This window comes from Eptesicus fuscus, chromosome 12 (genome assembly GCF_027574615.1).
Source record: "Eptesicus fuscus isolate TK198812 chromosome 12, DD_ASM_mEF_20220401, whole genome shotgun sequence".
Taxonomy (NCBI): Eukaryota; Metazoa; Chordata; class Mammalia; order Chiroptera; family Vespertilionidae; genus Eptesicus; species Eptesicus fuscus.
Window position 1 is genome coordinate 52,991,192 of NC_072484.1, and position 26,640 is coordinate 53,017,831.

The window sequence follows — 26,640 nt, forward strand, 5'->3', positions numbered from 1 at the left end:
CGCACCTGGGCGCCGCGGACCGCGGAGCCCGCGATGTAGGCGGCGCCGGGCGGCGCGCTCCCAGGTCCCCGGGCGCCGGCCGCCTCCTCGCCCGCGCGGCCGCTAATTGCAAGAGCGGCCTCATTTGCATAGGCCGCCGGAGTCCGCTGGAGGCCGGCCAATCGGCGCGGCCCTCCGCTAATGGACATGCATTATTCACCAGCCTAATTACTCAGCCCCATGCGCGGCCCGCGCAGCCGCCGCCGCCGCCCGCGCCCCGCGCCCCGCGCCCGCCCGGCCGCCCCGCGCCGTCCCCGCCGGCCGCCCCGCTGATGCCGCTGTCCCGCGCGGGGCCCGCGCGCCGTTAGCAGCATGTCTCGGCGCAAGCAGGCCAAGCCCCAGCACCTCAAGTCGGACGAGGAGCTGCCTCCCCCGGAAGGGGCTCCGGAGCACGGTGAGGGGTCGCGAGGTGGCGGGGGGCTGGGGATGGCCGGGCGGCGAGTGCGACCGCCCGCCGCAGGCGGGGGAAGTTCCCAGGCTCCAGCGAACCAGTGTCCGCCGCGCAGCGCCCAGCCCGGGCAGACGGGCTGCAGGGACCGGTTCTCCACCGGAGCGCGCTGCGCGGAGAGTTTCGGAAGAAGTAAACTTGGTTCAGTTTCTGGGAGTTGGGGAGCTGCGCGCGGGGCTGGGCGGGGGCTGGGGCGGGGGCGGGAGGGGTCCGCGCCACCTCTTCCGTGCCGCCCCCCAGGCTCCCTGCGCCCAGACCCGGGGCGGTCCTCGGCGACCCGAGCGTTCCCTGGGCAGGGGCAGCGGCGGGGACGCGTACGAGGTCCACCTACCGCTGGGCGCGGGCTGGGCACCTTTGTTCGGCTCTGGGCGCCCTGGGCGGTGCGCGTTCTGAGAGAAGCCACCGGCCCGACCTCGGCCTGCCCCCACCCGCTCTGTCCTCCTCGTGCGCCCTGAGGCCGCGAAGCCGACAGTCCCGGCGCACTGACAAACTAATGATCTGGTTCCGGAGCGAGCAGGCACTGTCGCCTGGCCTTGCCTAATGGCCGCTTGGGACTTAATCCGGGGTGAGCTCGGCCGCGGCACTGGGGTGTGTTACTTGCACGCGGCGGACCCGGCACGTCTAGGCGGCTCTAAGTTTGCTCGGCCTGCTGGCGTTTCCGCGGCACCGCGGGGAGTTCTCCTTGTCCCCAAGCGAAGGGTAGCATCCGCGCAAGTAAGCCTGGCGCCGGCGGCCCGACCTCCTCTCGGGAAGTTTTGGGCCGGAATCCGAGCGGTGCCATCCTGGGCCTGCGGGGTCCCCAGGGTGCGACACCAGGACGCAGGACGGTCCGCAGCTGCACCGCGGCTCGGACGTCAGATAATTCATTCCTTTAAAAACACGCCGCCTAACTTTTGGATTAACCGATTATAAATTTAGAGGCCGATACGCATCCTTTTATGGGAATCAGGCTTTCTGCAGAAAAATCACAGGAATGGGCATTGGTCACACGGTGTTGTGAAGTTTGACGAAGCAGGTACACTGCACATCGGGAGAAAGGGGAAAACGCTTAGGACACGGCCGGGAACTCATTAAATAAAATTCGTCAACTGGGCCTTTCTGTCGCTCAGAGGTGAGGCCCCGGTCCTGTGCGGCCCCGTCACCCAAGATTGGAACCGGAGATATGCTAAAAAGAAACGCTTGCATATGGTGGGTGGATTAGGGACAAAGAATCTTTTTGTCATGGAAATGGATTTTTTTGTTTTGTTTACTTCATCACATAGAATTTCTCACACTTGGTTTGTTTTGTATTGCCCTCAATGACTACATGATCAAATGAATGGATTTATTTCTGCCGAATGAGAAAGACAGTCTTCCCTTCAAAAGAACTACATTGCATCCCAGTGAGGAATTTTAAAGCTTTATTATTGTGGCTCCTGAATAGCTTAAAATCGGCTTTCACAGGCGCCCCAAAATGCAACAATGTAAATACTTTACAGCTTTGTAGGGTCGTTATCAAAATGTGCAATGTCTCCTTTTATTAAAGCATATTTTAATTAATAGAGTAAAACCTCTGGTATTTAACAATTAACAAGCTGAGGCTCTGCTATTCATTTTTAATTTCACTTCAGAAATGTGAGCTTGGTGAACCTAATAGTGTAAACATGTTAGGGGTATATAGCCCATATTTGAAAACCTAGGATGGAATAAATTATTTACAAGTTCTTTTGAATTCCCCCTGTTGTTACTGAATTCATTCAGAGGTGAAACATTCAGGTTTTATACCTACCATAGGATTAAAGTTCCTGCCAAACCTGTGTTTTTACGCCATTCAGAGTTGTGTTCCAGATATTAACACAGTTTCTGATCATATTTTGCAACAGGCCAAAAACAGCTTGTCCGGGGCTGAGCCTTTGTCAAGTAGTGTGTTTCCTCCATTATTTTAAGGATAGTTTAGGCAAACTATTTAAAAATAGTTCTTTCTGATTTAATTATTCTGAAGCTGATTGTTTACAGAGCATAAAAGATACTGTGTTCTCTGCTCACTCAAGGAACACTCATGTGTTACTCCGCCGTGCTGGTCGTCATTAGTCAGATAGCTAAAATAATTTTTAAAGATAAATGGTTGTGAAAACTAAATTACTCCAGCATGAATCAGATCTTCTCAAAATTTTAACTTTTTTAAACACAATGGAAATAAACAGACTATGCATGAAGTTACAAGGAGGCTAAGTTAGTTTACATTGTTTCAGAAACTAAGTAATTCCTTTGTATCACTTTGAGTGTGACGTTAATTAAAGCAGTAGATGCATACAGTAAATTTGAAGGCTCTTGATAATGCATGAAAAACAGACATATGTATAATTTTAATATAACAAGGGTGGCAGAGATCCACAGCCACATTCACTTACAGTAAAAAGACTTTATTTCTTAAAAAAGAAATGACTTTTTTTTTCAGACCTTGGTTTTTAGGCAAGCAGTAAGAAAACATAGCTATCCATAAACAGCTTCCATGCTATCTGAACTTTATTACTGTAGGAATGAAATATGGTTATGTATTTAGAATGAGGAAAAAAGTAATAATGATTTTTGTGAAGTTGCAAAGTTATCCTGTTGTAAAATTTAAGGGTGACTGAGGCTTACGTTCCCCAGAAGAATCTTTTACTGTTTCTGAAAATTTAGAAATAAATGTGTTGCAGCTTATGATTCAGTTAAATGTATGCCACCAATAATGAAATCCTGGGAGCCAGCTAAGTATTTTTGTTCTAAGAAAAAGTAATGAAAACTTCCAATGACAGAAGAGTGTTTCATACACCTCCAAAGAACTTTAAAAGGTGCAACCTTGCTATCCGTTATCATATAAAACACAACTTTATAAAAATGCATTTTACTGTCGTTAGAAAGAAAACGTGTTTAAGGAAGAACAAAAGGATATTATAATTTAAAACAATTTGCCATCGTATGTTTTGTTTGTTAGCACTAATTGTTTCAAAGTGTGTTTTTATTTTCAGTCATATGGCTATCTTAAAAAATCCTTTTAAATATGGTGAGCATGTGATTTAAGAATTTACCAGTGGTGTTCATAGACTGTGTTTAAGTTAAGGGGAAGGAGGCCACCAGCCCTCGGTGCAGAGAGCTTTTCTCTTTTATCTGTATATGCATGGTTTGCCTTGAGTCCTCCCCCCCCCCCCCCCCCCCCCCCGACACATTTACAATTCAGCATTCGAAAAGGAAGCAACACTGGGGCCATTTTCTAAACATTGGTAGGCAGATTGTTTTCTCTGAGATGGGAAAGGTGAAAAGTAAGTAAGAGGGAAAGGGGAGAGGAGGACTTTACAAACATTTATTTTAAAAATAACACTTAAAAACCGTACCCTTTTTAAAAATGCATCATTTGGTGGTCAACGGAAAGCCTGCCAATTAATTCCCACCTCACAGAGGAAGAGCTGATTACCTAACAGTGGGGGTTTTATGTACATTTTAAACTTCCACAACATTTGATAATCCAGTATTTTTAGATCTGTTCAGAGCCAGGAAGAGAAAAAGGTATGGCCCAACAGCAGGAATTACTTAGCAAGCTGATTATTTTTTGTATACAAAATGATGGCAAAAGTGGGTCAGATTTCATTTCCAACTGCAATCTCCCAGGCTGTTCCATTCTTCTCAAGGTAGCTCTCAGAACATTTTCTTTTTCTGGGTGTGTGTGGGGGGCGGGGGGGGGGGGGGCCATTCAGAATAAAACCAGGGTTTTGCTCTGCACTGAGCATCAATTGGAATTTAGCATTCTTAAATGTCAGTATTGGCACAGGCTTTTATTCAAGTAAAATTAAAATCTTCTTAACTGCTAATGAGGTTATGCACCGTCTTTATGCTGCAGAACAGTTTCAGAAGGGTAATTTTTGAAGGGTTTTGTTCTCCTGTTAGTTTTTATTTGCCCACATGATCCCTTGACTAGTTGCTAGAGTCAGGCCAACGTGTCCTAGTCTTGGGAAGATGAAGGCTAATTGTGCTGCTTGTGAGCAGGCTTGTAATTATAACATATGCTACATTGCTACACATTTCATAAAATCACACGTAAACAAAATCTGTAAAAACCCAATGTTTTAATATGGTCTTAAATAATGTTTGTGTTTAAAAAAAAAAAAAAAGCAAACTCATCCTTAGGTTTTTCTCTTCTAATTTGAACACCTTTATGATTTAAAATGCAGTGAGCTGTCTGTGTGATTCCCAAGCCAGCAAAGAAAGCAAGGTGTGTAACAGAAAGTGTAAAATATTAATTGAAATACCAAAATAACGTAATGGGCGCCACTTAGGTTAGAGATTAGGGTTGATCTGTTTGTTAATTAAAGAGAAGAGTTCTCCAGGCTGAACGATGGCCGCCTGAGAGACCGGATGATGCCATATCTAAACCTTTTCCCCGGGGGGGCGGGGGGGCCCTGTGTTCTCCCACTACCCCAGAGTAGTTCTGCTCACCCTCCAAGATCCCTACCCCCTCTGCATTCTGGAAAGCCTTCTGCCAGCGGCCTAGGCCCTGCTGTCTGAGGTCTGGGAGAAGGTGGGGCTGCAGAGCTGGCCAGCTTCGGACCCGGCTCCCTGAAGGTGGGTCGTTAGAAGGGCTCTGACAAGCCTTGCTGATTTAACCTTTGCCTGCTTTGGCCTGCCAGGGGTGGCCACTAGATGTCAAGCTCATAATACAATTAGTGCATCTGTGCTGTTGACCTTGGCAACAGGACTCGACGCTGTTCTATTAAGTGTTAACACTGAATCTGAGTGTTAACTGGAGACCTCGAGCTTGCTCTGGGCTGCTCAGCTTATCAGACGCCCATCTCGTTCAGCACAAGTGTTTATAGTTCTTAAAAGGACAGAGAACGGTTTTCTTTTGTACGGCTATTCATCTTGAACTGTTTAATTAACCCTGCAGGTGCGGTGCCACTCGGTCTTAATTCTTCGGCATCACTGGTCCTCTTTTGGAGAGGGACCTCGCATTGCTGTTTGGGAATTCTATTGTGTGACCGTGGACATGCAGAGCCACCGGCCTCTGTGACCAGGGCAGTGGCTTTTCCAGGGTGGTTTTTTGCACGTGTGTAAACTTTGCCCATAGAAATGGAACAGTGCAGTGGAGTGATGATGAGTGGAGATGATTGAATGGCCTCCCCGAGTGCGAGCAGTCTGACGGGGACAGTGATCCGGCTCTGTTTCTGGACACAGTGTCGTTCCTGCCTCTCAGGGGCCATTTAGACCCAGGTGTTTGTACCTCTGAGAGGTTTTGCTTATTTCTCTTGAGTTTTATGAATAGTGGACGTGAAAGATGACTGGGGCTGGGGCACTTTCGAGTAGACGTGAAGTAGCACGTTAAAGTCCACGTGTCAGATCTGCGCGTAAGCCTTCCGAATCCTGACCCACAGGGACCTGCGCAAACCTCGTTTTCACCCCTCACGGGAATTTTGATGAGACAGTTCTCCTGGGCTGACCTGCTTCAGGACTGTGCTGTCCTCAGGCATCGATAGTGATGTGTGGGTGTCCATCAGAAGTGTGACCACAGCCGACCGACCGTCTCGATGAAAGAACTATTGTGCCACCTTGAAGTGTCACAAACATCTTATTCTTCGCCGCAGCATCCAGGCAGATAGTTGGAACAAGTGGGGTGTGTGTCTGCTCTCCGTCTGCTTGTGGCCAGAGAGGAGAGTGCTCAGCCGCCCGGGTGCCTCACCACACAGATTAAAAACTGCAAATGTTTCAGCAGAAGCCGGTTGGTGGCTGTGCCACAGGTGGTCGTTACTTAACAAATTTGAGCTGTGGGCCACCGAGCGGAGCGGAGCAGGCACGCGGGCCCGCGCTGGCGTTCGGCATAGCGACAGTGCCCTCCACCGTCGGCTCCGGGCTCTCCAGCCTGGGGTCTGGGGAAAAGGACACAATTTTTCTGTTGCGTCTGGAATTTCTTCTACATTGTTAGACACAGTGGGGGTCTCTATTTGTCTCCTCCTGCGTCGCAGCTTGGGCTCAGTATGTGATAATTCATCTTTCTTTATGGGATTCAAAGCTATCATAAGGAGTTAAAAGGAATTAATTTGCAAGAAAATAAGTGTCTCCTGACAATTTAGGAAAACTTGAAAAATGCTTTCTAGATTTTTCAGGAATGGTAAAGGCCAAGGAGAAAACAGGATTTTCGCTCCTAAAGACCCACGTGGCCTTTTAAAAGTTACTAATTAAAAGTGGGGAAGTTAGCATCCTTCTCCCATACTGAACAAGTTTACTTCTTTTGTTAATGGTGGGGGGTTTAAAATGTGTAACAAAAGTGTAGCAGAGTAAAGGGTGAGCGGTTGAGGCTCAGAAACAAATTTTTTTTTAAAAAAAATGTCTATTTACTACTTCTTTGTAATTGCTTAGTTTATTTACAAGGCGCTGTGCTCCTGAAAAGAGAAAATACAAAGCCATACTAAGAACTGTAGTTTGGAATTTTTAAAGAAAGCCCTGTGTCTCCAGTATTCTTACATATGTTGCAACAATTCTTTTCCCTTGTGGCTTCAAAAAGACATTCTGCCTGTCTTCCGCCACATTATTCTTGAGGAGACAGTGAAAACATGATACGTGTATAGTATATAAAAGATCAGGAATTGAAGCTGGGAGAATTGTGAAACAGTTGAGTGGAGTTTTATTTGGGGGAGGCGGCTTTCACACTGAGAGAGTTTATCCTATGAATAGGAACATTTTTGTTAAACATTCTCGGTATGTTTTATTAGTGAGAAGAAAAAAAAATCCCTGTCTCTAAGACTGTCACTGAAGCTCTATCCTTTGTTAGGGACTTTCTCTGAGAGGCCGCTGGACCCACTTTCCCTCTTCTACGGAAGTGAGGAGCAGAACTTGCTCTAGAAGGTGTGAGCAGTGATGGAGTTAGAAAAATCTTAGATATAAACAGCCAGTGGGGGGGATCACTGTAGACTAATTACACATTTCCTCTTACACTGATGGCTTCATGCTCAGCTGTGTCCTCCCTCCTGGCATGTTCAGGAAGCAGATTCGTCATGAAGTCCAGGGCCCAACCCGACCCGACCCGGAGCCATGGGCTGGCACAGGCTCACAGAGCAGACTGTTCCCCGGGCAGCATCTTCCTCCCACGGATGCACAGCGAGGGGCCGGTCACCTGAGAACGCCTGCTCCCCAGGACGGGAGGCTCCGGGGGATTGGCTGGCATTTTTCCTCGCTTGTTCTGATGTAACCCTTACGCACTATAAATTCCTGCCTCGTCCCCCGCCTGTTTACAGTTTGAAATCTTAGTCGTTGCATAGTCAGTATGTTAAAAATAAATTGCTTTGACATTAATGATAATGTTTGCAATGCTTGTTTTTCAATTCCCCCTTAAGAAAGAAAGACTTTCCAATTGCATTAGAAATAAATGTCTCAAAAGTGTACTGTTACAGTGACTCATGGAACGCTTTTACCTTGAAATACAAAATTTCAGCTCTATTCACTCATGGAGGTAATAACTTCTATTTTTAGGACACAAAGGCCAGTTTAAATGTAAATTTCAATAAAAGGTGGTCGAATACATCTGAATCCGGCTTAATAGCGGCTTAAAACAATGGCAGGATTAAAGGGCTTTGGAAGTTATGTGATAAAACTGTGAGCTGCATTCAGATTTTTCTCACATGTGTTTTCTTGTGGCAGAAAGCATTTTTTTTTTCAAAAGGAACAAATACTGCCAGATGAGCACATCCACACTGTAACACAGTGCATTTAGTCACTGTGATGTGAAGAGCCATCGAGTTATAACAACTTATTTTATGTCTCGCTCTGAATGCAGCCGGCGCCATGCCTCCGCTCTGCTCTGAGTGCCAGCCTCGCTGCTTCCCAGAGCTCTGTCCCCAGGAAAACAGGCTCCTTTCGCTTGTTTCCTACCAATCAATTCCGCGCAAGTGCTTGTTGTTGCTGTTGAACACCGTTCTTAAAACATGCACCCAAAATTTGAATTCCGTAGTGAGACGTTAAAGTTTTTTATTGGAATGCATTTTACTTAAAGCTATCTTAGGGAATGTGTGCTTCTCCCTGCAACTTGGACGGAATGTTCATCACATTCTGATTCTGAGAGTGAAACAGTCACAGCTTGAGCAAGTAAGCATAGCAACCGAACTGATGATGTTATTGAGATTGCATACAAACCCCAGTTAAAAAAAAAGAAGTAGTATAAGTGGTGATTCTAAAATATTTGTCCAAAATAAGAAATCTGGATTGTATTGAAGAATTTTTTCCCCTCACTAATTGTAGTTTTTTAAATATGTTTTAAGCAAAAGGCAAATTTATTATGAAACTTGGCTTATAAAATGTAACAATTCTGTTGTGTGAGGTTCATTAACATAATGAACTGTTAACAGGTCCAAATGGCCAGAATGCCACTTTTATACAATTTCCTCTTTTCGGTTTTGCTTTCTTCAATTTTAAAGGAATGTAAGTGGAAGGAGCTTTTACTTTTACCAGAATATCTTCATTTTGTCTAGGTAATTATCGCTTATCATTTCATTAAGCAAAATTACTTATTATTTGGTGGAAAGGGCTTAAATATTCTATGCCTAGTTTCTGCAATTGCAAAACAGTTGTAAATTTGCAAACCTGAGGTGGGAATATAAAGGAAGTCACCTGTAGGAACACTTCCCAACTTCCATGCATTTCGAAGTGAACCCTAAAAATAACTAACCCATAAAAAAACAATGGAAAAATTTATCTTTAGATTTGTTTGAGTTGATGAAGAACTTTGGGGCAAGTACAGTGTGTAAGACAAAAGTCCTATTTCTGTTTCACATGCCATAGTTTTCTACAAAGAAAGTCAGGGAAGTGCTCTTCCTGAAGATATAATTTCTTGACATTTAAGTAAGTTAAGTCTTCCAACACTCAATGCACTAAAAATGATCCAGAAATCAACCTAATTTGTAAGCACTTTCTCAGTGACTTGTCTCCAACATATATTCTATATAGAGAAAAAGTATTTCCTGTGCACTGTGATTGTGTAAAATTTTAAATGTATACACCATGTGAATGCTTTCCTATGTCACACAAAAGAGAAACATTTTATCTCATAAGGATTTAAAGGTAGAAAATATTTCAGAATTCGCAATATTTAATTTCTTGGTATTTTTATTTTTAAAAAGTATTAAAATAAAAATCTTTATGGAGATGATGGCAGGCCTTGATATAGCTTTTAAATATTGCAAAGGAACTTTTCAAAATACTCTGCTGTTTAGTGATAATAGTTATGATGTATGACGCCGACTCCTACGTAATTGCTCATGCAGATGGACTTTTTTTTTTAATGGCCACTTGGACTTCTTAAGTACCTGGATCTGCAGAACATTCCACTAATAAATATGAAAGAAATTTAAAAGTAAAGATTCTGTGCATTGCGTGATAATCTTTTAAATGCATGACTAGAATTTGAGACAGTCTTTACTTACTGGTCTTTAATTATTTACCTGAAGATTTTTAGTTTTTGTCTTGTTTTTGCCCTGCTTCGTGACCTTAGCAGGTTTAGAATTAGATTTTGCATACCTTGAGCAAAGTTAAGTCCTGGGAGTATTTATTTTGTTAATGTGCCATCTGCAGTATACATCAGCTGTCCTTGCTCCCAGCAATACTCAGCCTCATTACTGCTCCTATCACATTCCTTCGTTCCAGTAATGAGACTCCTCCAGTCTGATCATCAGCACTGACTTTGGTTTAAAAGTCCAGCAGGTCTTTATGGGCTGCAAGCCCTAACTTTTCCCCTTCAAATGGTTTAGCCAGTTACGAAAATGCTAATTGAACACTGCTAATAATTTTTTAAAGGCATGTATAAATTACCCGGCAGTAATGGTCTCATGGAGGGCAGCAAGCAGACTAGCCTCGAAAGATATTTTTATTTTCTTTTCCAGCAGAGGGACTAATGTTTTTACAAGATTTTTTTTTTTAAAAGTCAGATTTCTTTTCTAAAATCAGGCCGAATGAATTCTTTTCCCAAAACCCTTCAAGGAAAAATATGGAGACTTCTTAGCAAGTGCATTTGTTGAGGGCATAACAGTAAATTATTTCCGGGACCCAAACTTGGGATGTCTTGTTCTTACATTCAGCTGTGTTCGGTGACAAAGAACTGATTGGCAGCTGTCATTTCTCTCTGGAGTGATGTTGCTGTCACTCCATCTGTAAGTTGACAAAAGGCAGTTCCGCGTCCGAATTGTCTAGGCCAGCACACAGAGCCGAGTAACTCCTGAGCATTGCCATCCACCCCCACCGCCAAAAACACAGGAGCTAGAAACGTTATCGTATGTTGACTTCTCGTTCCTGTACAGCCATTTATTTGATCAGGTGTGAATTAGAATTGTTCATTAAACATGGTTGTTATTCGGCACAAGAGGGTTAGGGAAGTCAGGAAGTAGCTGCCTACAACAGTAATTAAACATGTGTAACCAATTAGAGGGCTTCCCACTACGGCACAAGCATATAATTTGCTAAGTCTTTCTATGAGAATAGATAGGAAAATAGGTGCAAGAAGTGTGTGTGTCTGACTACAACATTCTCATGTTAAACGTGTCCACGTAAATGAACTTTAAATATATAATTTCTGGTTTGTTAGCAGACCGCCAAACGCTATTGGCTGATAACAGTAACATAATTTTGGTTCATTTCACCAAGAAATATCGCATTTGATAGTTCCCATTAATTGTATGAAACATGATTAATTTCAGGCCAGACTATGTTGATGACATTCATCTGGAAGGTCCTAAATGTAGACGTGTACCCTATCCGTTAAGAACCTCACAAAGGGCTGAAAAGACACAGGATTGATCGGTTCAACGACATGCCGGGGAGATGGTGGTTTTGAGCAGAGATGAGAGAAGTGCTGTATTTTCTTTGTTACGTTTACAAATGCAAGTATTTAGCCGAAATTTCCTACATGAAACAAGTGCCCGTTGGTTTGAAAGGTTCTATAGAATTGCATTAAGTCTGTAATGTCTCCCGCTGCATAAAGATGATAAATCTGCGCGAGAGGCGGCGGCCGGCTCGCTGTCAGGTGCTGACGCGAGTTTGAAAGGTTACAGATTAGTTTAGCAATGTTAAGTGAACTGGCAAAGGCATCTCTAATTTTGCTGGAAACGAGGAGGCCGGATGGTCGGGAGAATCCTAATGAGCCCATCGAAAGCTGGCTTTGTACCCACAGACAGGGCGGCTGCGGATTGTATGAAAATATTGGAAATCAATGGCTTCTATGGAATTTCATTAAGAAGCAGTATCCACAATTGATAGAGCCTCATAATTTGATGGATTGTGCTAAGAAAATGATTAGCTGGCTAGAAGGGCTCATGGAACACACACGCTGGGCGTCAGAAATGTTGAAGTGGGGTAATTTGTACAAAATAAAAAATATTGATTTTACGTATGTGCAAAATTTTGCAGCGGAGGGCGGGTTGTGTGGCCGGTTGCTGGCTGACGCAGTCTCTCGGTTTCTGCAGTGGCCCCCGGGGAAGGTGGGGACGACGGTGACAGCGGCAACGACAGCAAGAGTGGCGGCGAGGAGACCAGCGTGTGTGACAAGTGCTGTGCCGAGTTCTTCAAGTGGACGGACTTCCTGCGGCACAAGAAAAGCTGCACGAAAAACCCGCTGGTGCTGATCGTCAACGAAGATGAGCCGGCCCCGGCCTCGGAAGAGTTTCCAGAACCTTCTCCAGCCAGCTCTCCCAGTGAGCAGACGGAGAGCGAGGCTGCTGAGGAGGCGGCCCCCCCAGAGAGCGGGGAGGGCAGCGAGGTGAGGCCCCCCGAGAAGGAGGAGGAGCCCATGGACGTGGAGTCCACCGTGGGCGACAAGAGCTTCCAGAGCCCAGGCCCCTCGCTCCCGGGGAAGCCGCCTCTACCTCAGGCCCCCGAGCCGGCGCCCGTGACCACGTACAGCATGCCAAGCACCAACGTGACACTGGAGACCCTGCTAAGCACGAAGGTGGCTGTGGCGCAGTTCTCCCAGAATGCGAGAGCGGCGGGTGCGGTTGGCTCCAGCAGCGGGGTGACGGCGGTGGCCGTCCCCATGATCCTGGAGCAGCTGATGGCCTTGCAGCAGCAACAGATCCACCAGCTGCAGCTCATCGAGCAGATCCGCAGCCAGGTGGCCATGATGAGCCGCCAGCCCCTGAGGCCGCCGCTGAACCCCGGGGCCACGGCGGGGGCCCAGGGCGCCCCTGTTCCCGCCTCCAGCCAGCTCCCAGGGCTGGCCACACACTCCGCCCTGCAGCTGCCCACCGGGGCTGCCCATGTCCTCACGGCACCAGGCCCTGCTGCCCAGTCCACGGCCTACGAGGGCGCCCAGCCACTGTCACAGCCAGCATCTGGGGCGAGCACCCCCCACATCCCCAGCGGGGGCCCCTCGGTCCCCGAGTCCAGCGGGCCGGCATCCTCCAGCGTGGCCTCTGCCTGCGCTGCCCCAGCCTCGGTGGCCAGTGCCTCCAGCAGCACCTCGCAGCCACAGAAGGCTCCCACGCCGCCCACCCTGGGGCCCGGCACGTTGCTCAGCTCGGCGCCCAGCCTGCCAAACCCTCTTCTACCTCAGACCTCCGCCAGCAGCGTCATCTTCCCCAACCCGCTGGTCAGCATCGCGGCCACGGCCAACGCGCTGGACCCCCTGTCGGCCCTCATGAAGCATCGCAAGGGCAAGCCCCCCAACGTGTCGGTGTTCGAGCCCAAGGCCAGCGCCGAGGACCCGTTCTTCAAGCACAAGTGCAGGTTCTGTGCCAAGGTGTTCGGGAGTGACAGCGCCCTGCAGATCCACCTGCGCTCCCACACGGGCGAGCGGCCCTTCAAGTGCAACATCTGCGGCAACCGCTTCTCCACCAAGGGCAACCTGAAGGTGCACTTCCAGAGGCACAAGGAGAAGTACCCCCACATCCAGATGAACCCCTACCCCGTGCCCGAGTACCTGGACAATGTGCCCACCTGCTCCGGGATTCCCTACGGCATGTCACTGCCCCCAGAAAAGCCGGTCACCACCTGGCTGGACAGCAAGCCCGTGTTGCCTACGGTGCCCACGTCGGTGGGGCTGCAGCTGCCGCCCACCATCCCGGGTGTTGGCAGCTACGCCGACTCCCCCAGCCTCACCCCCGCAAGCCGCTCCCCTCAGCGGCCCTCGCCTGCGTCCAGCGAATGCCCCTCTCTGTCCCCCGGCCTCAATACCTCTGAGTCGGGTGCCCCGGTGACCGCCGAGTCCCCACAGCCCGTGCTCGGTGGGCCTTCTCTGACCAAAACCGAGCCCGTGAGCCTGCCTTGTGCAAATGCCAGGGTGGGGGACATCCCTCCCGGCGGGCAGGTCTCTGCCACGGCCACGTCGGCCGCCACCACCCTCACGGACAACAGCATCTCCACTGGCCTCTGCAGCCCGGTCCTCGTGGCCAGCTCTGACCAGTTCAAGGCCAAGTTTCCCTTCGGAGGGCTGCTCGACTCCATGCAGACGTCGGAGACGTCCAAGTTGCAGCAGCTGGTGGAGAACATCGACAAGAAGATGACGGACCCCAACCAGTGCGTCATCTGCCATCGGGTGCTGAGCTGCCAGAGCGCCCTGAAGATGCACTACCGCACGCACACCGGGGAGCGGCCCTTCAAGTGCAAGATCTGCGGGCGCGCCTTCACCACCAAGGGCAACCTGAAGACACACTTCGGGGTGCACCGGGCGAAGCCGCCGCTGCGCGTGCAGCACTCCTGCCCCATCTGCCAGAAGAAGTTCACCAACGCCGTGGTCCTGCAGCAGCACATCCGCATGCACATGGGCGGGCAGATCCCCAACACGCCGCTGCCCGAGGGCCTGCAGGACGCCATGGACGCCGAGCTTCCCTACGACGACAAGGCCGCCGAGGCCCTGAGCAGCTTCGAGGACGACGTGGATGAGAACTCCATGGAGGAGGACGTGGAGCTGAAGGACGCAGCCAGCGACCCGTCCAAGCCGCTGCTGCCCTACTCGGGCTCCTGCCCGCCCTCGCCCCCGTCCGTCATCTCCAGCATCGCCGCCCTGGAGAACCAGATGAAGATGATGGATTCTGTCATGAGCTGCCCGCAGCTGACCGCCTTGAAGGCCATGGAGAACGGGTCCGGGGACAGCGACCGCCTCAGCAATGACTCCTCGTCCGCGGTGGGCGACTTGGAGAGCCGCAGTGCGGGCAGCCCGGCCCTGTCCGAATCGTCGTCCTCCATGCAGGCCCTGTCCCCCGTCCACAGCCACAGCGAGAGCCTGCCCTCCAAGTCCCCAGGCCTCAGCAACCACGAGGAGCCACAGGACATTCCGCTAAAGACGGAAAGGCCGGACAGTCCGCCCCCTGCCCCCGAAAACGGAGGCGCGCTGGACCTGACGTCCGCCCCCCCTGGCCGGCTGGCCATCAAGGAGGAGGCCCCCTTTAGCCTACTGTTCCTGAGCAGAGATCGGGGTAAGTGTGAGCGCACCATGTGTCGTGTCTGTGGCAAGCCTTTTGCTTGCAGGAGTGCCTTGCAAATCCACCACCGCAGCCACACTAAGGAGCGCCCGTTCATCTGCGCGGTCTGCGGGCGCGGGTGCTCCACTATGGGTAATTTAAAACAGCACTTACTGACCCACAAATTGAAAGAGCTGCCTTCCCCGTTATTTGACCCCAACTTTGCTCTAGGTCCCAGCCAAAGCGCGCCTAGCCTGGTCACCGGCTCCGCGCCTGCCATGATCAAAATGGAGGTGAACGGGCACAGCAAAGCCATCACGCTGGGCGAGGGCCCGCCACTGCCGGCCGCCGTCCAGGTGCCCACCGGGCCGCAGGCGGTGATGAGCCCCGGCCTCGCGCCCATGCTGGCTCCCCCGCCACGCCGGACCCCCAAGCAGCACAACTGCCAGTCGTGTGGGAAGACCTTCTCCTCGGCCAGCGCCCTGCAGATCCATGAGCGCACCCACACCGGGGAGAAGCCGTTCGGCTGCACCATCTGCGGGAGAGCCTTCACCACCAAGGGCAACCTCAAGGTGAGGGAACAGGCTGGGGTCCCCCCCCTCCCCGAGCCCTGGGGACACCAGGGATGCCCTCCACTCCCAGAGGTGTGGCAGGCGGGGCTGCTGCTGGCCAGGGGGAGGCGCTGCTGGAGAGCCAACGCAAAACAATATGTGTACGCCTGTGGTGTGTGCACACAGAGTGTGGGTGTGCACGTGTGGGTGGGTGTGTGCACATATGGGTGGAAGTGCACGTGTAGGTCAGTGTGTGCATGTATATGCACGAGTGTGCAGTGTGTGTATACCTCTCTACTGTGTGCCTTGCATGTATATAATGTGTATGTGGGGGAGTGCATGGGTGTAGTGTGTACATGTATAGTGTGTGTGTGCTGTGTGGTGTCTGCATGTGTGTGTGTGCCGTCTGCATATGTGTGTGTGCCATGCGTGCACTCAGGTGCACACGCTCACAGTTACGGACGTGTGCATGCTGTTCAGCTATAGAGCATCTCCCCTCCCCTTGGGGGCTTGTGCGGCCCCTGCAGCGCAGCAGCCTGCTGGGGAGATGGATACCGTGCCTGGTGGGCAGGCCCAGGGCCCAGCTGTCTAGAATCTTGTGGAACACTGATGGCAAGACAAGCTGGGCCTTTAAACATCTCCCCATGATACAAATGATGCACATCCTGCCCCAGGCCAGAAGCTGGTCCTGTTGTTTGTCCTGTGGCTGCTGAGGGGGCCATGGTCGTTTGGCGAGAAGCACCCAGCCCAAGGCCAGAGTGAAGAGCTGGCGCTGTGTTCATAGTTCAGCTCCAGCCTCCGTCCTTGTTCCCTGGGAAGTGGAGTGTGTGGCAGGCACTAGGTGACATGTGCAGGCCAGCGTCCCGCTCTCAGCTAAATGTGCTGCCCTCCGGCCATGCCAGGCGCCTGCTGGGGTCTTGGTGATCTCTTCAGAGACTGTGAAAAGGTCAATGCCTGTGGCTTCTACTTACTGAGGTCTCTGCTGACCACAGATGCCCAGGATGCTTCCTCTGTGTTTGGGAGGGAGGCAGGGTGGAGCCAAGAGTTTCACCTATGAGACGACTTAATGGGGCAGGGAGAGGCCCCCTATGCCAGGCTCAGGAGCCAAGAGGCCCTGAGCTTTGGAACATCCTCTGGGGGGGGTCTTATTCTCACACCTTGGGGAGGAGAAGGTGTTCTATCAAGTTCATCAAGTGGAAGAAACATGAATGCATTGGCTGGTTTTGCCTTTTGTATTGAATAAAAATAAATTGTATCCTATATAATAAAAGGCTAATAAGCAAATCGGCTGGCAGAACAACCAGTCGCTATGACGCGCACTGACCACCAGAGGGCAGACGCTCAATGCAGGAGTTGCCCCCTGGTGGTCAGTGCGCTCCCACAGGGGGAGCGCTGCTCAGCCAGAAGCCGGGCTCATGGATGGCGAGGGTAGCAGCGGTGGCAGGAACCTCTCCTGCCTCCGCAGCAGCACTAAAGATGTCCGACTGACGGCTCCCAGCCTGTGAGAGGGCGCAGGCCAGGCTGAGGGACACTCCTCCCCTCCCCCCCCAAGTGCACAAATTTCATGCACCGGGCCTCTAGTTGAAGCATAAGATGCTCAGAAAAGTTTGCCTCACGTGGACTGGCTTAGGATGGGGACGGAAACAAGTCCTGAGTGAGTCGCACGCATGTGTGGATGGCACTGGGGCATGCATCCACAGGCACACCGCCTCGTGCCGCTTGCTCACTGCTTGTCTCCCTGTCTCCCATGCAGGTGCACATGGGCACTCACATGTGGAACAACGCTCCTGCGAGGCGGGGCCGCCGCCTGTCGGTGGAAAACCCCATGGCTCTGCTGGGGGGCGATGCCCTGAAGTTCTCGGAAATGTTTCAGAAGGACCTGGCAGCACGTGCCATGAACGTGGACCCCAGTTTCTGGAATCAGTATGCGGCGGCCATCACCAACGGTCTGGCCATGAAGAACAATGAGATTTCTGTCATCCAGAATGGGGGCATCCCCCAGCTCCCGGTGAGTCTGGGTGGGAGCGCCATGCCCCCCGTGGGCTCCCTGGCTGCCAGCATGGACAAGGCTCGCACGGGCAGCAGCCCACCCATGGTGGGCCTGGACAAAGCCAGCTCCGACACAGGGGCCAGCCGGCCGTTCACGAGGTTCATCGAGGACAACAAGGAGATCGGGATTAACTAGCCCGCGCTCGGCTGCTCATCTGCCGTCCTGTCCCTCCTACACACTGTGCTGTGTGACCGTCAGGTACACACCTGCCGGACCCGGGTTCTGCTTACAATTGTCCCCACGGCAGAACATGCGTTAGCTGTGTGGCTGCTGGAAGGTCGTCTCGTAAGCGCTGCATGGTCCTTTCTCAGTGAGCTTGACTGTTCTTGAGAATTCTTCAACCTTTTAAATAAGCATAAGTCAAAAGTCCCTGGAAAACCGCCTTGGGAACAGAAAGGGCTCCAAGCACATCCGCTTCGTTTCTCCTGAAACCTAATCATCCCGGGAGGGAAAAGGGGGTCCCCTGCGGTATTCCAGCGACACTCATTCAAAATAGTTAAACATTGAACTCCGTTTTTAGAACTCGTATCCTAAAGACGTGGTCCCGTCCTCCCAACATCGTGTCTTATGACTGTACCTTTGTCTGTAGTATTTATAATGTTACGATTATGCGGGTAACAGACATGCAGCCCCAACTTGAAAGGTAGCTTTCGTACTGCAGAATACATCTGACAGTGTGATTTTTTTTTTGAAAGCAAGATTTGTTTTACTATAAATAAGTGGGTTATTTCAATGCAGGCAAAATTGTGAAGTTCCATTGGGAAAGATAGCATGCTTTTTTTGTGTGCAAGTACCTGTCAGTAACAAGCCTTTTTTATTTTTATTTAAATGTTTGTAGCTGCTATGTGGACAGTTGTTCTCTAGTGTGGTCTGTGGCCCAGCAACTGGGAACCAGTTACAGACGAGCGTCACCGTAAATTATTCACAACATTATAAACCGTTGTGAGTAAATATTTCACGTATCAAAGCTGTACAATAAAGAGGTAATGTTTGTATAATGTGGTTGCAAACTCTTAATTTATACTGTTGCACTTTTAGTATTTTGTATTAGGGAGGTTTGTCTATAATTTGAAGATTTAAAAAGATGTAAAGTATTTTATAAATAGTACTTTGATTTAAGGAAAATGGAAAAAAAAAAACCTGTTATCGTTTCTTGTTTTAAGGTCAGACAACATGAGAAATCGATGCTACTTAAAACAGAAAAGCCACCCAGACTTCTCAGTTCCGCAGTAATCTAGGGCCTGCCATTTCTTCAGTTAAAATGACTGACTTAACTTTTCTACAAAGCGCATTTAAGAACCTGACCCCCTCTAACGAAACTTTGATGAATTCATCTTAGGAAGGGGCCACCGTGGGAGCCAGGAGCTAAGAGGAGGCTGTGTAGGTACAATTTTACTGTTATCTCTGTCTCTGTCTTACACACCCATGAGGGAGCCCTGACTGCCGTGAGCAGTGGTCCTTGTGTCCGTAAACTGGGGAGAAAGATCAGTCTGGCAGGATAATCAGTCATAACTGGGAAATTCGCTCCAGTCCTGGTGGATTTGTTACCTTCTCAGATGAAAACAAAGCACAATGTCATCCGATTACTCACAACACCTGTTTAAGCTGGTGACTTCCTGGCCTGAGTGAGGACCCGCCCTGCAGCCAGGTGGGCGGGTGGGTGGGCGGGGCTGGCGGCGGGGGCGGGGCTGCCTGTTCTACCTCATTTTGTGCGTTGGGAGCGGGCTGCAGTCTGAGACTATGGGCTTCCTCCAGCACCACTGTCCCAGAGACGTTCGGGTCCCAGTGCCCTGAAGAAGGAATCAGACAGCGACCTCGGCTGAAACAAACAAAAAAATAGGACAATCTTTCCAACTCAACCACAGCAACGACAGATCACATCGTTGAACAGTGTGCAAGACTCACAACAAAGCAGACTGCGAAGTTTGTTTCTGTCCGGAATGAACTCTGAACTCGCTCCACAGCCCTGTTTTCTGAGGGGTGGGGTCGTGTCCCCACCACGTGCGGCCGCCCCTCCTTGTGGGATGCGGGGGAGGGGTTGTCTCAGCATCATTGTGAAAAGAAACAGGTGGCTTCCTGTTGCTGTGTTTCAGCAGTTGAATGTTTTTATTATTTATCTGTGTCCTTCTTTGGCGTGAATTTTTTGTTGTTAGTATTTGATCCCGTGTAGGGTTCTGTCTTCTCCCAAGAGGATGTGTATATATAACTTCAGAAAAATGTAAAGTGTGTAAATAAGACGGCTCGTGACAGGACCGCGAGACGGACCCCTCTGTGTTCAGGGCGAGGCCGCCCCTCTCTGCATGGTGAAGAGAGACACTATTTTTCTACTGGGATGCCATGTGGGGCCAGGGCCTCCCCGAAGCAGCGGGAATTGTTACCTAGATCCAATATTTTTTATGATGAAATCTGTGGCTCGACACACCTGCTGATCAAAATGGATGTCTTAGTCTAGGTTCCTATTTTGTCATATGGAGTTGAATAAAATGCAGGATGTCCTACTATTTCTGAATCACGTTCCTTGATTATTCGAATTGAAGCAATGGAATTTGAGGTGCTGGTCTCACTTATGCGGGGGGGGGGGTGTACATCCCTGGTGTTTCTCTGAGGAAGGTCAATGTGGGTTGACTGCTCAGATGTAAGCAATATCTCTGTGTATCTTGATTGGTCTTGAAATGTTTAGTTTTCCCTTTTTTCTAAAATAAAAAGGCAGCCTCCTGATTGTGGATTTTTTTCATCTACGATGGAAGAGGGTAGAGTAGAAGATGCTCATTAGAGGCTGTTGGCAGTGTCCAAAAATGACTGCTCAGTGACCTTCCCGTCATCAGCTCCCGTGAAGACAGGGCCTCTTCCCGTCACTGGGAAGATAGGCAGCTGTGCAAGAAGGACATGGAAAGGGAGGTGCCGCTGCGAACCGTGGGCGCACGTGTCCCGTTGTTCCCGGTGGAAGATGTTCTCGACTCTAAAAGAAGCTTTACCTCACCCATAACATCTGATAAGACTTACAACGTTAAATATTTCATAGCTCCTGCTTTCAACATATATAATCCATTGTCCTTTTTTTTTTTTTTTTTTAAGTAACTACTGATATCTAGGAGCCACAGTAACTTTTACATGGGAAGTGCCAGGTGATTTTAAAGACCTGATCAAGGTACTAACCACTAAACTGCCCAGGCCACCCTCCCAACCTGTCATCAGCCTTAGGGATTAATCCATGTCGATTTCACTGCTAGTCTAGAAATGATGGGATAGAAAGTGACTAAATCAGTAAATTCGGGAGTTTTTTAATGGTAAGAAAATAGCAAAAATGTCTATAACCATTTAAAACAATATAAATTAAACTGCACTGCGGGGGGATGAGGGAGGAGACGGGCATACTTCTTATTTCAAAAATATCTCCAATGTAAAAACGAGAGGCGGTTCAGCTTCATGAGTCCTGGGTATTTGCTACTTTGTAGCATCAACTCTGGTTGCTTAGACTATATAACGAAGAATCAGAAATGCCAACAATCCCTAAATATTATTTATTTAAATACGTTTCTGTTCTAAGTGCATTACAGGGACCGTTAACATTTAACACCAATTAAAAAGTATTGCTAAAGGGCTAAAAAGCAATTGTTCTTAAACTCTCCGCTGTTTAATTTCATCCCGGTGGCCGCTTGAAGGCGTGTGGGTTCCCTGCCTGCCTCCCTCTCCTGTGCTTGGCAGACACGGCGGCTCCTGCTCAAGCCTCACAAAGAATCGGGTCGCGGCCACATCAGGGGCATTTCTTTATTACGAGGCTGCGTGGACGTTTCCAGCCCAACCGACCTCAAATCACTGCACTGATTCTGGCTGTCTGCCCGATGCCACACAAGCCCAGACCCCTCGTTTCCCTCCTGCGTGCTTGCAGCAGGTGACAATGTCACACGCGTGGAATTCTGCGTCCAGCCACCCTGTGGGCTTCCAGGTTCAGCCCTTTGTGTGAAAGTCCGGGCTCACTCGCCCATCACCAGCCTGGGGTCGGCAGGGAGGGCTTGTTTTCTCCTCTGGGAAGTTGCTGGGGACACATGGAAAACGGGCCTGTTTGCTGACTTCAAGCTACCGTAAAGCCTGACCTACAAAATACTCTGCAAGACGGAAGAAAATTCAATTCCATTCCCCTTTTCCACATAAATGGGAAATGGTAAGCATTATTTCAGCTTTCTTTAAGAAAGGACACGTTTAAAGTGAACTCACCCTAGAGGCATTTTCCTACCATTCTGTTCACGTGTTTGTACCAAGATAACAGGCTTGGGGGTGGGCGTCTCCCCTCTTCTGTGACCCAGCTGGGCTTGCTCCGCGGTGGGCACAGGACGGGCCACCAGGGCCAGGCTGGCCTCCCTGTGCAATGTGACAGCTTCAGCCCCTCCCTTCCCTCCACCTCCTTATCTGTAAGAACCGGGTAGAATTTGATGATACTAAAATCCTTCCCACTTCAAAAACTCGGTTTTTTAACAAGAACTACCATTAATGTACACCTTCCTTTTTCTCCCCAAAATTCACTAAACAGACTGACAGTATTTATAGAGAGAATATACAAATGATTACCTAAGAATATAACTGAGAAATCTATTACAAATGACTTTGCTAAAGAAAATGTGTGGAATCATTTTTGGACCATGAGAAATATGTTGGTATCTTTGCCTTTTTTTTTTTAAATCATTGAATTAATTAAAGCTTTTTAAAATGCAATTATATTTAAGGTAAAATAAAGTCAAGCTCTGTGGACATTATGTTTACTGCGTGTTCTTGTCAAGAGTCTCATACGTGGCCTGCTTCGTGTCCCGGGTATCGCGCGCACACAGGCACAATGCGGCTTCTCATTAGGGTGAGATGTATGTGTGTTCAGAAGAGTATGCACCTTATGGCCATGGTTATTTCTTATTGTTCCTGTTAGTAGTATCAGAGAACTTAAGCTGTTAACATCGCTGGTCCTGTCCTAATTTGTAACTGCCGGCACTGTTTGGTCTAACCTCTCTGACATTATTACAGATGGTTTTAGGGTAGCTTTGCCTCTTGCTCACCCCTTTCCGGCTGCATTCAGTATGTTACTGAGCGAGGAGTAGCTCAGTGGGAGATAATCCGCGTTGCTGAGATGGGAAAGAGATACCATTAATGTAAGTACGGTCGTGCTCTGTTATGTCCAAAGTTCTTTACACTGAGTGGCCAGATTATTATGATCTCTGAACACATAATCTGGCCACTCAGTATATGTGTGTGTGTGTGTGTGTGTGTGCGTGCGTGTGTGTGTGTGTGTGTGTGTGTGTGTATTAGAGGCCCGGTGCATGAATTTGTGCATGGGTGAGGTCTGGCCAGCCTGGCCAGAGGGAGGGGACATGGGCGGTTGGCCGGCCTGCCTGCTGGTCGAACTCCTGGTCAAGGGGACAATTTGCATATTAGCCTTTTATTATATAGGACATACACTGAGTGGCCAGATTATTATGCTTTCAGAGATCATAATAATCTGGCCACTCAGTGTATGTCACTAAATGAAACAGCGATCCACCAGCCGAGCCCAGGAAGCGAAGGGTGTGAGGACCTACGCATTCAGGGGCTTCCTCCCTTTGTGTGACTCAAACACAGAGACAAGCAGTTCCAAAATGGGACTATTTGTGAACATGGGAATTTTGTAACCCGCTCCCTCCCATACTTTCTGGGTTGGTATGATGCACATATTCTTAAATGATAGTACGATCTTATAATCCAGGATTTTCACAGGCATGTGAGTTGTTTCCTTCACACTCCATCCTGATACTTCATGGACTCACTGATTCCATGCCATATATTTTCTTCCAAGCTTAACTTAAAGGACAAGTGAATTCAACTTTTTACAAGTAGGGATTTAAACATCTGAATGACAACTCATCACATTTCTTTTGTAACCGGAAGATCTCTTAATTACATGTGTCATACAACACACTTCTCTCTTATTTTCCCTATTTGCTGCATCAAGGAAAATTCAAAAGCAGCTTTTGTTAGGACCTAAAATTACCCAGAGGAACTATGTCACCTCCCCAACCACCACCGCTGAGGACAAACAAGCAGCCTTGGAAAACATATGTCCACACCTCACATGGTGAAAGTTTTAGGGATAAATAATGGGAAATTATCTAGGAAATTAAAGTATTATTCATTTGAATAATTCAAGGATAAATTAAGATTTTGAATTATAAATCCATTTTCCTTCACAAAGAGGCCGAGTTCTGTTTTCCTAGGAGTTTTCCTGTGAGTATGTGCAGAGAGCAAGAAACACGGACACTTCCTTGACATTTTCTCTTCATATTTCCTTCGTGTTTTGTTTGGGGCTTTCTGTTTTGCTTTGTTAGTGAGTTTTCCTCACAGCGTTAGGTGCAGGCTGCTCAGCTGACGCCGGCTTAAAATGCTGGGTTTGGGATCACGGTAACAGGCCTGTGCCCAGGCGGTTCCTGTAACTCAGGTGGGGGGGGGGGGGGTCCTCCGGTGCTCCCTGTACAGGTGGACTGTTCGGTGATGTGACATCGGTCTGTAGACACAGGTGCTGAGTGAGAAGTCGAGCCGCCTGTGACTCCCCCGGAAAGGACTAGAGCATCACTGGCGCGTGTGCAGAGGGGAGCACCACTCAGGGCAGCCAGTCCAGAAGCTGTGCAGCAGCGGGGAGAGGCCGGCAGAGACAGGGGAAGGTCCTCAACCCCCCAGCATCTCACAGCCTGTGGCTGCGCTCAGCTCACAGATTTTCAGTTAGGAGCCACAGGCCATTTTGGAAAATGAACGTTAACAATAAATATTGGTAAATGATTAGCTTTACCTGAGGAACTCCGAACATTTTTCGTCAGCTCAGAACCTCTCATAGGGTGCTGCAAACATTAACCTCAGGGTTAACTCCTGGCCTGTGGGAGGCCTGCCTTCTCTCCGTTCTCAGGTGCATGTCCGTCTTCCCCAGAACTGAGCTCCTGGCTTGGTGTTGCTGGCCTTTTCTCTGTCTGTTTTGACCTTGATCCTTCCACTTTTGCCAACAGTTTGTGCTGGAGAATAGAACGAGAACAAGCACGCTGGTGCTGCCGTTTTATGAGCTGAGAATCAGCGCTGTTTCCTGTTTCACCGCACACATTGCTCAGTCACATCACACTGTTTTATTGTGAATGTCACGTGTGTCGGGTTCCTGCTCGCGCTGCAGGAACAGTCGTGTCACCAATGGGCAGGCTGGGCGCCCCGGGAACTGCTGAGAGCTCTCCCTTTCCAGGCACAGAAACCCTGTAACACCCCGGAACGGGGGCGGGGGGGGGGCGGGGTGTGCGTGCAGCGCTGGCTGGAGAGTGCGCGCACTAGCGGCCCAGCTGGTTAGCTCTGCTCATCAACAGAACCAACCTAAAAGCAAGGGCACATTACAGCTCACCTCCCGCGTATAGAGCAAGCGCATCAAACAAAAGAGGTCTGCACCAGGGACATTTAATGATGAAAATGAGAAAAATATGTGTTAAATCCTCCTATAACATTCCTGACTTAATTCAATAGATGATGGATGGGTAGATGGATGGATGGGTGGGTGGGTGATAGATGGGTAGGTGGATGGATAATGAATAGAGAGATGATAGGTGTATAGATGGTGATGGATGGATTGATGATGGGTGGATGGATAGAAGATAAGTGATGGATGGATGATGAATGGATGGGTAGGTAGATGATAGATAGATAGACAGACAGAGAGATAGATAGATAGACAGATAGATAGATAGATAGATAGATAGATACTGTCTTCCACACGACACAAGGCGCCCAGGGCCCTTACACCCATTTCCCCCCAGGCCCTTCCTCTATCAGTTAAGTTTGCATTTGACTGCTAATAACATAAACCCCATCTAAAACCTTAAGTAGAGGCTTATTTCCCGTGTAACCAGGCTTAGGTAGTTGCTGGGGATGACTCGGTTGCCCCTCGACGCCGCCAGAGGCACTAATGTGCTGGCTTGTCCTCATGCTGCTCCCTCACGACCACAGGGTGGCTGCTGCAGTCCCAGACATGTCATCCACGCTCCGCTCGGAAAGAAAAAGAACAGCAGAGGGCGTGGGGCCTGAAATCAGCTCTCCGTCTCTTTATCAGAAAAGAGAAACTTTGTCAGGATCCCCGCCAGAGGTCCACTCTCTGCCACCCGGGGAGCCAAGCTGCTGAGTGGATAGGGGGCTGATTCTGGACGAGCAAGGGCTTCACAGTCAGAGGCCAAAGCTTGAATTCCAGCGCTGACACTCACAATCGGTGCCTCATGCTCTCCGAATCTTAAACCCAGGGCTTGTGCAACGGGGCTCGGGGCACTGCCTCGCCGGGCTTCCGTGACGGAGCTCCCAGCACAGCAGCCGTCACCGGGAAGCTCCCTCCATCCAGGATGCCTGTCCCTGGCTCTTCCCAGGACAGCTCACTCATGTCTTCAAGACCCGTCCCTCCTGAAGAGGGGCCACCAGCCGTGTACGAGCAGAGCAACCACGGACTTGCCATCCGGCAGCCTTGGGAAAGCTGCAGCGAAGCCAGGCTGAGGTGCCGCACCAGGCTAGGCACAACTGCTGCTCTCTGTACCAGCAGCTTCCACCGTGACTAGCTGACCGTGAGCGTGGCAGGCGTGGGGGACAGACTCGGGGATCGTGCATCTGGAAATCTGGGGTGAGGCTCCGTGTACAAAAGGGATAGGGAAAGAGTCAGGAGGGTTAGGTTTATTAACATGGGGGCGGCGTCAAGGGACCCACACACTGAGCTCTGACACCAAGTGAAAGCAGATAGAAGCAGGCAGCTGGCCCGTGCTGGCACTGAGCGTGCTGGCCAAGTCCATGCGGGTGGGAATCACACATGTCCCTCCCTCCCGGTTACAATCAGGTCATCACCTTCCAGCTGATTCCAGCTACTCCTCCTCTCACTCAGGTCTGCAGGAGTGTCTTAGCGGGCTTGGTGTCCACAGCAGAGGGGTCCTTGGGACCCACTGCTAGCGAGTCACAGCTGTACTGTGAGCCCTGCATGTGAGAGGATTACCCTGCAGAGGGTGTCAGCTGAGCACTAGTCCTGCATTCACGGGAGTGCTCCTTACCTCGGCTGTCACCATCACAGAGCCACGGAGCCAGCCCGAAACCGCGGGCCTCGTCCATGTCCAGCAAATGTGTGACAACGGGCCGCGACTGGTGTTACACGTGCAG

The 26,640-nt window shown here is 49.6% G+C and overlaps 1 protein-coding gene across 2 annotated transcripts; it reads left to right on the top strand.

The window, feature by feature from the left end:
• Positions 1 to 351: 351 nt before the first annotated feature.
• On the top strand, positions 352 to 17,607 carry SALL3 (spalt like transcription factor 3). Of its 2 annotated transcripts, XM_054724282.1 has the most exons (4): positions 352 to 433; positions 11,941 to 12,908; positions 12,939 to 15,443; positions 17,176 to 17,607. In XM_054724282.1, exons 1-4 carry the CDS (start codon positions 352 to 354, stop codon positions 17,605 to 17,607), a joined length of 3,987 nt encoding a protein of 1,328 aa, XP_054580257.1. The 2 variants fall into 2 exon arrangements, with proteins under 2 accessions (XP_054580257.1, XP_008158579.2); XM_008160357.3 differs by having other exon boundaries at positions 11,941 to 15,443.
• The last annotated feature ends 9,033 nt before the right edge of the window (positions 17,608 to 26,640 follow it).

Coding starts and splice junctions, on each gene's coding strand:
- SALL3 (XM_008160357.3), top strand. CDS start 352: ATGTCTCGGCGCAAGCAGGCCAAGCCCCAGCACCTCAAGTCGGACGAG. Junction 434..11,940: donor GGAAGGGGCTCCGGAGCACG/GTGAGGGGTCGC, acceptor CGGTTTCTGCAG/TGGCCCCCGGGGAAGGTGGG. Junction 15,444..17,175: donor CCACCAAGGGCAACCTCAAG/GTGAGGGAACAG, acceptor TCTCCCATGCAG/GTGCACATGGGCACTCACAT.